The 12,839-nt window shown below is 51.9% G+C and overlaps 1 protein-coding gene across 5 annotated transcripts in view; it reads left to right on the top strand.

The window, feature by feature from the left end:
• The first annotated feature begins 1,638 nt into the window (after positions 1-1,638).
• The window catches only part of TBC1D10A (TBC1 domain family member 10A), a 30,367-nt gene continuing 19,166 nt past the window's right edge, over positions 1,639-12,839 (top strand). The window contains exons 1-2 of one of the 5 annotated variants that reach the window (XM_036993466.2): positions 1,639-2,254; positions 3,295-3,436. In XM_036993466.2, coding sequence (XP_036849361.2) covers positions 1,852-2,254; positions 3,295-3,436 — 545 coding nt within the window. In that variant the 5' untranslated portion in view covers positions 1,639-1,851. Of the gene's footprint in view, positions 2,255-3,294; positions 3,437-4,601; positions 4,782-12,839 lie in introns of those variants that run through there. The other 4 variants (XM_036993463.2, XM_036993465.2, XM_036993464.2 and 1 more) reach the window with 4 other exon arrangements.

Below are 12,839 nucleotides of genomic sequence, written 5' to 3'. Positions count from 1 at the left end.
GGTTATGACCTTACTACCATAATTAGGGAATCAAAGGATTGTAGATACTTTGCCAGGCCTGGGGCTTCACGTCTGCTACAGAGTGGCTGGCTCCTCTCCCTTCCCTGGGATAGGCCTAGACCCCTCATTCATAACCCACTCTGCACCTCTGGGACTAAAAGAATCCACCGCTCTGGAGCCACTGGAAAGGAAGAACATTCTCCCAGACTGGGAGTTTAAACCAAAATAGCTGTGCCTACTCCCATGTCTGCTGTTGACCTGTTTATGGGAAAGCCAGGAGCCTATGGAATGTGAAGTCTGCAACAGTGAAGTCTTCAAGAATGTCTGGGCCACGTGGCATCAAGGAAATGGCTGGTGAAATCACTCAAGGTTTAAGACTTTAGTCATGCCTCGAGTCCCTTAGCAACCTGTTGCAGGCCCTGCAACTCAGGCCTAACTCCTGTCCTTTCCCCTTTCTGGGTCTGTCTGCCCAACAGGTCTACTGGGGAGTGTCAAATGACATGGTTGTGACTTACAAATAAAGTGCTGGACTTAGGAGCTGTCTATGGCCTCCAAGAGTTGATAAACTCGGGTCAGAAGTAGGCTGCTGGGAGCTAAGTCCTATATAGATAAAATTGACCCATGTCTTCCAATATAAACTGTTGGTAGGAGCTAGGTTCAAATCTTACTGCTACAGGCTAGTTCCAGGACTTTAGCCAGCTAACTTCACTTCCCTGCACCTCAGTTTCCTTAACTATAAAATGGGACTTCTAATAGTATCTACCTTTGTTGCTAAAAGAGTGCAAGAGACTGACCAATTTGGAAAACAGTTTGTCAGTTCCTCAAAAAGTTAATTACTCTGTGACCCAGAAATTCCCATTCCTAGGTATCTACCCAGGAGAAACAAGTATATGTTCACACAAAGGCTTTACCCAAGTGTTTATAGCAGCGTTATTCATAATAGCTGCAAAGTGGAAACAACCCAAACGACCATCACTGATGAATGGATAAACAATATTCCATATGATGGAATAATATTCAGCCATTAAAAGAAATGAAGTACTGATACATGCTGCAACATGGATGAACCTTAGAAACACTAAATGGAAGCAGCTAGCTGCAAAGGCCACATATGATTCCATTATATGACTAACGAAAAGGCAAATCTATGGAGACAAGATTAGTGGTTGCCAGGGACTGGGGGAAGAAGGATGGGAAGTGACTGGTAATGGATAGGAATTTATTTTCAGCGTGACGATAATGTTAAAAAATTAGGCAATGGTTTCATAAAAGATGGACTCCAGACTCCACGCCTGTAGAACTGTAAATATGCTTAAACCATTGAATTATACGTTTTAAACGGGTATTTTTATGACGTTGATTATGTCTCAAAGCTGAGGAGAATGATTCAAGAGAAAGAAGTTGGGGCAGCGAGTGGCTCAGTAAACTTGGTCATTAATTAGGTATTCCACAAGTTAAAGCCCCAGAAACAGTGAGCAGAAGAAAGGGTCCGCTGAAGGAGCTCAGCCTGAGCCTTTAAAGCCGCTGAGTATCCCTGGGCAAGTCCCTGGAACCACCCTGGGTCTCCCAAAGCTGCTCAAATGAATGTGAGAAACAATCCCCACCCACGTCCCTCGCCCTCCGGTCTTGCTTGGAGCTGGTGTTCAGGAGGCAGATGCGGAATCCCCAGCGGACGCCCTTGGTCTTTGCTGGAGCAGAGCTGCAGGTGACAGGCCGGCTAGGGGCCAACCCGGAAATGCCCGAGTTGCTGGTTCAGGTGAACTCTCTTGATTGGCAGCCCGGAGAGGAGGGCTCCGGGTGCCTGCTGCCCCGCCCCGTCACGTCGGGCCGGTTGGCGCCACCCTGGGGAAGATGGGCGGGCCCTGGGGTTCGTGGAGCCCATTGGGCGTGGGGCGAAGCTCCCTGGAGGGCCTTGGGCCCCGCCCTCAGCCTTGCGGCGGCCAATGGGTGCGGTGCGCGGGCGGGGCATCGGTGGCGTCGGCGGTGGCCCGGCGGCTGAGGTGGCGGAGGTGGCCGCTCAGGCTGAGGCGGCGGGCGCGGCCGGGATGGCGAGGAGCCTCGGAGAGAACGGGCCGCGCACGCCCGCGGCCGAGGAGGGCTTGTCGGAGACCCGGGAGAGCCTGGCTCCGGGCCCCGACGCCGCAGCCGCCGACGAGCTCAGCTCTCTCGGCTCCGACTCAGAGGCCAACGGCTTCGCTGAGCGCCGCATCGACAAGTTTGGCTTCATCGTGGGCTCGCAGGGCGCCGAGGGCGCGTGAGTAGCTCCGGGGCTCGGGGCCGGAGCCCGGGCGGGGGCCCGCGGCGTGGGGGCCTCGACACGGACAGGGCCACCCTTCCCGACCGGGGACAACGACTCCTCCTCTCCCCCGCCCCGCCCCCACCTCCCCTCCCAGGCAGATGACCAGACCCTCGCCTGCATTTCTGACCTAGGGACAGACAGGCCAACCCCACCTCCTCCCTGCCCCCAACCCGGACAGGCCGACCCGCCCCCAGGAAGGGGACAGAACGACAGACACCTGTCCCAGCCCTGCTTTTCCTGCGCCCCGGGGCTGACTGACTTTGCCCCCGACAGGCTCACAGATGGCTGCCCCTCCCCCAACAGACAGATGCTCTCCGTACTCCATCCCCCAGGCGTGGACACCCCCACCCCACCACCCCCACACCAGGGGGACACCTTAAGCAGACTTCAGAAGGACAGACTGCCCTGCCCCCACCCCACTCTAGGACTGACATTGGTCAGCTTCCTCACAGACATGGCCCACGCTGGCGCAGAAAGACCCTGCCCCTCGTGGGGAGTCAGAGAGTGCTCCCCTCCCTCAGAGGCAGCTTTCTTGCTGTCACTGGCAACAGGTAGGCAGACACTCCCCTTTCCCAGTACACAGAGGGTGACAGTGCCTCCCCTCCAGAGAAACTGTTGTCTCCATGTATGCTGTGGGAACATCACCTCCTCCCAAAACACAGATGTGGGGGGCAGGCAGGAAGACAGCAGAGCCCCTCCTCATAGCACACCCAGATCCCCCACCCGCAGAGCACCCAGGCACCCAGCTGGCAGGCAGGTAAGTGTGAGGTGATGGAGCAGCACCTTCCCCGCAAGCTGGGTAAACTGGGCAGCCATACTCTGCTGCACAGAACTCCCTGAGCCCATACACACAGAGCTCGTATGTGTGGGCTGGTAGTCTCTTTCGGGAAGATGGACCCCAGACCCCATGCCCATCCCATCCGTCCTGTCACATGGTACCAGTGTTCTGCACAGAACTGACAAGCCTCCCTTGTGATGTGCCTCCCCTTCAACAGACAGCCCCATACAATCATCTGTGGAGGCCCAGAGACTCAGCCATGACCCTACTCCAGCGGCCCTTTCCTCTCCTTCTCTGACCAGTTGTGACTGTCCAAGGCTCCTGCAGCCCCTCTTGTGGCTTATGTGCCTTCACCATCTGTAAGAACCCCGCCCCACACAAACAGCCCTTTAAAAGTCACTTCCGGGATTTTCCCCAGTCCCAAGCCTCATATTCACTAGGCCTCCTCCTCCTTTGGACAAGTGTAGGCCCCTCCCCTAAAGAGAGTTTTCTCCTCTCTTCTGTCCCTTGCAGCCTCTCCCTATTTGCTCACAGCAGGGTAAACCTAGTCTACAGGATTCAGAGAGCACCCCATTCTTATTCCTCACCCTACTTGATGCTTTGTCACAGTTCCCCAGAGATTAGCTTGTAAGAACCCAAAAGGGACTTGGGGCGCATTTTTTATTTGAGGAGCAGTTACCAGCAGTCAGGGCCCTGGGAGGGATGGGGTCTTGAGAAGGTGGAAAAGGAGTTCCTTGTTGCATTAATGGTTTCCTGGAAGGAAGAACTCAGATTTGCTGGTGAATTCCAGGAGATAGAAATTCCTGCTACTACAAGCTTATCAGACAGTTAACCAGATCTCAGGGTACAGACCAGTGTGATATAGTGGGAAAAGGTGAGATTTAGGAAGAAATCACATTTTCTGGCTGTGTGACCTTTGGCAAGAATCCTGAATTTCTGAGCCTGTTTACTCACTGTAAAGGGCAACAGTAATATCTACTCGCAAATTTACTATGTGGAGTATATGAGTTCAGGTATGCTAAGGTGCCTAGCACAGTGCTTGTCAAAAGTAGGGGCCCAGAAAATGTTAGTTTTCTTTTTTTTTCCTTCTAAGGGTCTGAGAATTCAGGAGAAAAATGAGGGCATACCTCTGGTATTTGTAGACAGAGAGGCCCCAGTGGGAGTACCTCCCTTTGGCTGTAGTCCTCAACCTGGCAGCCAGACGTTTGTCTTCCCCAACTCCATCAGCAAACCCAGGCTCTGCAGATGCCCTCGGTATCCCTGGTGTCTGTAGGGCTGGGGCTGAGGTTGGAACCCAGGTCCCCTCTTCTCTCCCTGCCTCACTTTGTTGACCCTGTTGGTCAACATAAAATCTCTGGTGTCTGAAAGTGTGGATGTTTCCTGCTTTATATTGTGGTTCCAAAAAGCCAAAAGCAAGTCCCTGCCCAAGGCCATAGAGGGGAAGTTATGGGAAGTTTCAGGGTGACCGCCCTGAACTCAGTCTCGTGGTTGAGGGCTAGGAGTCCATGTGCTATCCCAGAGAAGTGAAACAGTAGCACTGACAGCTGCAGTAGAGATGGCGGGGACTCTGGCTTCAGATTAAAGGTCCATTTCAGCCATCCTGGGCCAAAGGTTGTCTCAAGAAGGTCAGTTTTGACAGTTGCTGGAGGCGAGGGGATGGGAAAGAAAGAAGATCAGAGGCTACCCTGCTCAGTTGACTGATAGGTACGTGGCATGGGTATGTAAAATCATAGACTTTTTGAGCTGGAAGGGATCTTAAGAAATTGACGAGCCCAGCACTTATTAAACAGATGAGGAACAGGCCCAGAGAGGAGAATAACTTGCTTAAGATCACACAGCATATTAGTGGCAGAACCAAGACTTTAACCCGGGGTTTCTGACACCCACATCAGGACAGTTTATACTGCCTTCACCATTAATATGGCCTGTGGTCCCAGCAGAAAATCAGGCGCTGAACAGGTAGAACAGAAGGTACCTGGCAAGAACCTGCCTGTCCTCACCTTCCCTGGCTTAGCTCGGCACTTTTGACTCCCTCAGTGGGAGGCTAACAGGGACAGCCCAGCAAGGGTAAGAGTATGTTGTCATTACTAGTTCATGACCCTGATCAGCTTCAGGGCTGGAACTAGGCGTATTCACCTTTCTCTCCTCAGGCCTGCAGAGAAGTAAATGCCCAATTAATATTACTTACTGAATGACATTTACTGACAGACATTTTAAGTAAGAAAGCTGAAAGTGGCCTTAGAGATGACCATCATCATACTGAGGCCTGAGAGAAGTGGAGCCTCACTCCTTCAATCTAGTAGGAGCAAAGTCAGGAATTGAACCCAGAACTCCCAATTCCCAGCTCTAAGCAATTTCCATTTTTCACCTTGTTTGTCTTTTAAACCACCTGTAGGGAAATTTTGGTTGTCCTGAGGTTGTCCCTGTCTGTTCTTGAGCAGTAGCTATTAAGTGTGGAGAGGCAAGAAAACAGCCAGCCAGCAAAGGGCCTAGTGGGTGGCATGGGCACAGACAGGGGTGCTAGTAGTAGTCATTTTCTGGTGTGGCTGGAGTCCCAGCAGGTTGTTGAAGCCTGGGAAGGTCCAGAGGAGGAGAAATAAGTGTCCTTAACAGACAAGTGTAGGAAGAGTGATGTTATCATTCCTGTTATTTTGGGGTAGATGAGCAGACCTGTCTGGGGCATCCCCTCTGCAGCATGGAGGGAAGGGGTCGGGAGAGGAAAGAAGCATGCCAGCTGGTTACCAGATCTCGTGGCCTGAGGGAGATGGCCTAAGAGAGGCGGGTCCCTGACCTCCCTCTCCTTTTACCGTGTGACTGCTAGGACTGGCCTCCTGAGGCTGGACTTCCCACTCAGCTTCAGTCTGCTCGGTGCTGCAGGCCAGATGAAGCGAGCTATGCTGTCTGGGATCCCATGGGTGTTGGCTTCCTGTTAGGGGGGAGAGGGATCTTAGTTGGGCCTAGGGAGAAACATCTGGAATAGCAGTGTAGTCTTCTGATTCAGTTCCTCCCTGGATCCTCTACTACTCCTAGCCAACTATGGCAGCCCTCTGGCTTTGGGAATCATAGAACTGGCTTAACTGACATCCCTGCAGTTTGGTCTGTGCCAGTTTTTGTTGGGGTAGGGCCAGGGCCCTCCTGGCAGGCCAGAGCCTGCCTCCCTGCCTTCCCATCAACTTCCCCAGTTTGGAAGCTCAGAGCAGCCTCTTTTCTTGAGCTGTTACCGCTCCCAGGAGAGCATGGAGTGGCAGTGGAGTGTCACTGGGTGAGCCAGCTGGAAGGCGGCAGCCGTGCATGTGGAGCCCTGGTCTGTGACTCTAGACCATAGGCCTTCCATTTTTTCTCCTCCTTCTCTTCTTCCAGCCTCAAAGAAAAATCCGGTTTGGTGGCCCTGCGGGTGTTCTAGGGCCTCAGACAAGATTTGACTTGGTGACGGAGGGGGTCAGCACACCAGCTGCCACTCTGGGAAGGTGCCTGTGTGTCCGCCTGCTAGGAAATCCTAAGCTGTGGGAAAGAGATAAGGCAGTAGGGCCTGCTTGATGTTTTGTGCTCCCAGCATCTGTGTCTGAAACAGGACCTCCAGAGGGCCAGTAAGGCCTGGCTCTGCTCCAGCCAAATCCAATCTGCTTGCGCTGAGGTGGGAGAAGGAAGGTGCTCTGTGCTCCCTCCTCACCCTCCTCTGGAGTCTGGCTGTCTGTGACATACTGCTTTACTTTTCTAAGCCTCACTTTCTCACATTGAAATGATAATACTGACTTTGCAGTGTTTTTGTGAGGTTTAAATGAGCTGATTATTTATTTGAAAAGAGCCTGGTCTACAACAGGTGCTCAGTGAATGTTCTTCCTCCTCTTAAAGACCGGAGTAGCTAATGGTCTTGTCTTCTCATGTTCTGCTATCCATGTCTGGCTGTGATGATGAGTGTCATGGAGGTCCCTCCCCTGTGGGCAGTGAATCCTAACCAATGGTGAGCCTTCACTTTTCCCTGAGAAGGGCGGTTATTTCCATTCTGTAGAAGAGCACACTGAAGATCTGAGAATACAAGTGCCTAAGGTTTGCCAGCTGGTGAATGGCAGTACTGGGACCAGAACCTGTTTCTCAATGCTGAATCCAGTGACTAAGCCTTGTTAAGGTGGCAGCAAGCAGACTGCCAGGTGCTCACCAGTCCCTAAGGCCCCTGGACCAGAGCAGCATTTAGCAGGAACTTGGCTACCTCCCCATCCCAGCGTGGGAGGGCAAGGCAGGTCTCAGAACAGTGAAAGTTCATAGCCAGCCAGGTCAGAGAAAGACTCAGTGGGAAAGGTCCTGGGGGACACCCTGCAAGCCTGACCACATCAGGCTTGGTCCAGCCCTCCCATATGCCAGAGTCTACACTGCATTGCTCTTGACCCCAAAATACTGCCTAATGGTCATCTGACTTTGGTGCGGGTCTTTTGGAAGAATGTTTCTTTGTAGGTAAGGCAAGGATTATGCTCCCCAAACAGGTGAGGAATCTGAGGCTTGGAGAAGCCTCATAGTCAGTTAACAATGGAGCCAGATTAGGGAGGGATCCCAGATCTTTGGCTCTCAGCTCATTGCTACCCCAGCCACATGGCACTGCTCCTTCTGTTCCTCCCTCGAAGACAACTGAGCCTCCATGCCAGGATGCATTGCCCACCAGGGCAGAACCAGTCATCATCTACTCATGTTCAGTGCCTTAACTGATCACTTTCTTTGTGCTACAGGCAGCACACCTGAGGGGAAGGAGGCCTCCTTTAGTTGCTTTTACTGCTCCTGGCAATCCGCAGCTATCCTAGACCCAGGGAACCCCCCAGTAGGTAGAAAACGTCCTGGCTGCATCACTGGCAAACCATTGTTCCTGATGCTTCACCATCCTGTCCAGGATTTCAGGGAAGCTGCCAACTGTGGTGTTCTTTATGTCATCTTTCTCTTTCCCTTTTCCACCCCACCCTACTCCATTCCGTGCCCTGTCCAGCTGCTCAGGAGCTGTCACAGCTTAGCTCCTTGCTGCTCTTCAGGCATGGAAATAGGCAGCAGGTTCAGGAGCCTGGGAGAGAAAGCCAAGGCTTACTTTCGCCAGCTTATCCATTTTATCAGTGAGCTTTTTTACAAAACATGTATTGAGCACCTTCTTCTCCAGCCCCTGTGACTGAGACAAGGGATACAGAACTGAACCAGAGGTCTGGGTCTTGTTGCCTTTAAGAGGTTCATGGATTGGTTGAAAATAGTACCACAAATAAATCATTACAGTGTTGACTGATAAGGATTAAACTGAGGTGTATGGTTGTTCTGGGAATATCTAGGAAGAAGCATCTAACTCCACCTATAGGAGCCCAGAAGGAAGCAGCAGCATTTGGTCCAGGCCTCAGAAGGAGCAAGGAAGAGCATTCCATTGGATGGAAGGGAACCATGTGCTAAGTCCCCACAGAAGCAAGCTGTTTGAGAACTGTGGTGTGCCAAGAGTAGAGGTGACAAGAAGAGCAGATGGCAGGAGGAGGATGTGAAGCAAGGGAGGCTAGGAAAGTAGGTTGGGTTGACCATGCCTAGCCTTGAATGGCAGGCTGTCTCTTGTCAAGGCCAGTGTGGTGCTGGTGTGGAATATGGCTTAAAGAGGAGCAGGCCTGCAGGCAGTGAGACCAGTAGGGAGAGTTTGGGATACCCCAAAAGGACTCTGAAGAGGCCAGGAATTGGTCTGGAGCTATGAGGATAGAGAGGCCAGCAAATTGGTAGGCATGGGGCCTGACTGGCTGTGTGGATTGACGGGAAGTTGGGAAGGCTTGGGACAAGCTGAAGTTGCCTTTCACAGAACCCATCCTGGGGCCTTCTGGTCACAGACAGGGAAGGCCAGCTGTGGCTTTCCTCTGAAGTAGACAGTGGGCTGCTGCTGACTCTGCTTGGTTGCAGCCCTGGGCTCCCCAAGGTGCCTGGCATGGTTGGCAGGCCCAGGGCACATCAAGGGGTTCTTTGTCTGCAGTAGGAGAGAGGGGTAGCTGGCCTGGTTGGGAGGGGTGGATGAGTAGTACTGAGCTTTGTGGTCTCTGCCCAATAAAAACACTGGATGTCAAGGAAGGCTGCAAGGAAAGGCAGAATCCTCTCCGAGGAGAGAGGAGGAAGGCCTGAGGGCACAACAAATTTACCCTAGGGTGGTGTGTGCAGCTGGGGAGGGGAGGTTTGGGCCTTTGAGCACAGCATAAAATGATCGAGGGGAGGCAGATGGCAGCTGAGGGCTGATGAGGCCTCACCTTGCGTCTTTATTCTGTTCCTGGGTCTAGTGCCTCAGCTGGGACAGGTAGGAGCAAGGCCCATGCCTAGGAGAAAAGCCTTCAGCACTTGGGGCACCACGAGTCATCTCTCAGAGATGAGAGATTCTAGCTGCAAATGTGGGATTTTTGCTGCTAGTGGGAGAGGGCTCTGAACCAGGCACAGGAGTCAAAGTGCCACTGCCTGCTCCAACCACTGACCCTTCTAGTGTGTAACTTAGGATGGCCCCACACCTGACCGCAGGACTAATGCTCCCTTTTTTTCATCTTGTGCTTACTATGTGTGCAGCTGTGTGCTAGGCTCAGAGGATACAGACCTGGTCCTGCCCTCCCAGGACTTAGAGCCTAGCCCGGAAGTTGTAGACATTCAACATGCAGTTGAAAGTGTGGCTTGTATATACAAACGGATTGTGAGGATCAAATCAGATAACTGGATTAGGAGCATAGTGTAAGCAAAGACTGCTGCACAAGGGTCAGGAGACCTGAGTCCTGGGCCTCACTGGGTCCCTAACCAGCTGTCTAACCTGATAAAGTTTAAGTCTCAGTTTCCCCAACATAATAGAGCAAAGCAGTTTTAATGGGATGATGTTGAAGAGCTCTTCTGCTTCTATCATTCTGAGGCTCATCTTGGGGTATGTGAAAAGTGCTTTGAGAAGTTTTTTTATGAGGTGCCACGTAAGTGCAGGGGGTCGTCATTGCACAGCCCACAAAGGCTAGTGCTTCTAGCATCCTCTACTCTGTTCTGCTTGTGAGAGGACCTCTCTGCACATAGGACCACTAGCCCTCCTGTCTGGGGGAGTATAATCCAATTAAAGGAGGCTTTGTGTAGCTTTTTGGTCTGCAAAGTGCTTTCGCTCCTGTTGCCTTGCAGTTATCCTTACAGGAGCAAGAGGGACTCAGTAAGGGTAAGCTTTATTTTACTCCATTTACAGATGAGGGAACTGAAGCTGAGCAAGTGACTGAACTGGGTCTGGAACCCAGGATTGCTCCTTCCCAATTTTCTATCTTGTCAAAGCTAGTGGCCATTGTGTAGCCTCTCCTCCCCATCCCTGTCCCAGCCGTAGGACTTTAGCCCAGCCCCAAGTGTCTGCACTTCTCCTATTAGGCTTTTTAGTTGTTTCTGTCGTTGAGTTATTCTGGTGAATGGCACACATTCTGTTCCAGGTCTCGACACACAGGCCTGTGCCCCAAAACAAGGCAGGAGCAGCTGGGTAGTGAAGGGGACCAGGAACTAGTGTAGAGAACTCCTGTTCCCCTCCAGCGGCCTCTGGGTCCACAAGCGACCCTTTCCAGCCAGCCCCTGTTGAAGGGTTGTGCTACTTTCCTTTCTCTCTCTATCTTGGTTTCACAAAAAAAATTTGGGCCTGGGAGAACCTGGGTTCAAGACATCAGCAGACTTGGCTTTGACTTCTGGCTCTGTCACTTTCTAGCCATGTGGCCTCTCTGGATCTGTGAGTGGGCCAGCTGGTGGCCTTGGGAGAGGGAGTGTTATAAGGATTCAGGGAGGTGATGTTGGTGAAGTGCCCGGCATAGTGCCTGCTGCAAAGTAAGGGCTTTGTGGTATATGGTGGCTCTTATAATTCAAGTGTGAGTTATCCTCTGAGATTCACTTCAGGCCTTTGGCATAATGGTGCGAGAATGAGCCTGGGTGTGAAGACCCTGATTCCTAAGTATGCTCTGCCCACCTCCTTGGCCTTGGGGATAAGGCAGCAGCCAGTCCCACTCAGCTGGTGGTCTTGAGCTTTCTGGCCTGCTAGGGAATCCCCCACTCGTTGCACAGGAGTCATTTGGAACGGTCTTTAGGTGACCCTGACACTGAGGTCCTGATCTGCCTTTTCCTTGGCCTATAAAGGTAAAGCAGAAGTGAGAATAGAGGTGGGTCTCCTGAGATTCAACTCAAAACATGCTACCGTAGAGCTGCCTGGGGCCTCTGCCCTCTTGGGTGGTGGCAGTCACTTGAGTTTTCTTCATAATTACCACCACCCGCCTGTGTCCCTTGTAGACTTTCATCCTGGGCTTCCTGTCCTGCCTGTGTGTGACCTTCTCCATCCTTCCAGCACAGTCACATGGTAATGCCGTTTCACAGAGGAACCTGCATGGTGGACCAGGCTTTCACTGACACCACCTTCTTTAATTCTGTGAGACATAGTTGTCATCATAACCCCATTTTACAGATGCAGATATCAAATCCCAAAGAGGTAAAGTGACTTGCCAAGCATTGCACAGTTTATGGCTCTGAGCTTACTAAATTCCAGGCTCCCCAGGCACAAGGCTTGTGCATACCTAGCCGTGTGGACAGCACTCAGTGCTAGAGTTGAGTGATAGAGTGGGAGAAGAGCAGGGCTTGGATTCACCTCCCAGGGCTCTCCTCTACTCACCCCGGACCTTGGATAGTTACTGGCTTGCTGGAAATCAGGGTTTCTTCATCTGCCGAAGGCGGGATAGATGATAATGGGAGGGCCTATCTCATGGGCTTGTTGTCAGGATTAAATGAAATCATGTAAGTTAAGTGCTGAGCACCATGTCTGGTGCATGGCAAGTGCCTGGTAAGCGTTGTAACATTCAGTTACGTTAATTAAATATTGGAATTATAATGTTATGAAAGGCTGTCATAAAGCACATCTGTGCTCAGCCCTTTGCTGGGCTTCAAGGAAGGTCCAAAACTGGTTATCAGGCCAGAGAGGGGGTGCCCTTTATCAAGAACTTTCTGTGCTTTACCTCCTGATCATAAGGTAGAAGACAGTATTCCCATCTTACTGTGGAGAAAACTGAAACTCAGAGTGCCCAAGGTCACAAAGCTAATTAATCTGTTAGTGCACATTTTTAAGCATCACCTGGGTACCGGGCTCTGTCCTAGGCCCAGGACACACTGCAGAGAATGAGACTGGCAGAGTCCCTGCCTCCGGAAGCACACCTTCTCATGGAATGCTGCCTCTGCAGAGTGGATAGTTGGGTGGAAAAGCTGTACTCGCTCCACTGGACTGTTCACATTCCCCAAAGGAGCCATGCCCTTTTCTGTTACCTCGTGCTCGCTCATTCGGGGTCTTCTGCCCGGTGTGTCCTTTTCCCTTTCTCCCCTGGCCTCTTCCTGATGCTCTTCAAGGACCAGCTCACAAGTCAGCCCCCCTTCAAAGCTTTACTTCAGCGCCCCTGCCCTGACCCTGTGGGCTTCTTGCAGTCTCCTAGCACTTTCTGCATGCTCTGTGGTAACACTTCTGTGTGTGCTAGTTATTTACTCACCCATCTGTCTCCCCTGCCAGACTGACCTCCTCAAGGGCAGGGTCAGCATTTTATTCATCTTTATAGGTTCTGGGTTTTGGAACTCAGGCTGTAGAGAGATGTGTATGGACTATAATGAGGTACTGACTGTGTTCTGTCCCTGAAGCAGTTAGGGAAGACTATAGAAATGAAAGGCAGTTCTGAGTAAGGCCTCAGAAGAAGAGTGGGACTGATTTGGAGTGGGGGTAGGAGTGAGGGAGGGCAGCTCAGAGAGGGCCGCCTAGACATA

The sequence above is a fragment of the Manis javanica genome, chromosome 15 (genome assembly GCF_040802235.1).
Source record: "Manis javanica isolate MJ-LG chromosome 15, MJ_LKY, whole genome shotgun sequence".
Classification (NCBI taxonomy): Eukaryota; Metazoa; Chordata; class Mammalia; order Pholidota; family Manidae; genus Manis; species Manis javanica.
The sequence above is the reverse complement of the archived record's forward strand: the minus strand, read 5'-3'. Positions and strand labels throughout refer to the sequence as shown.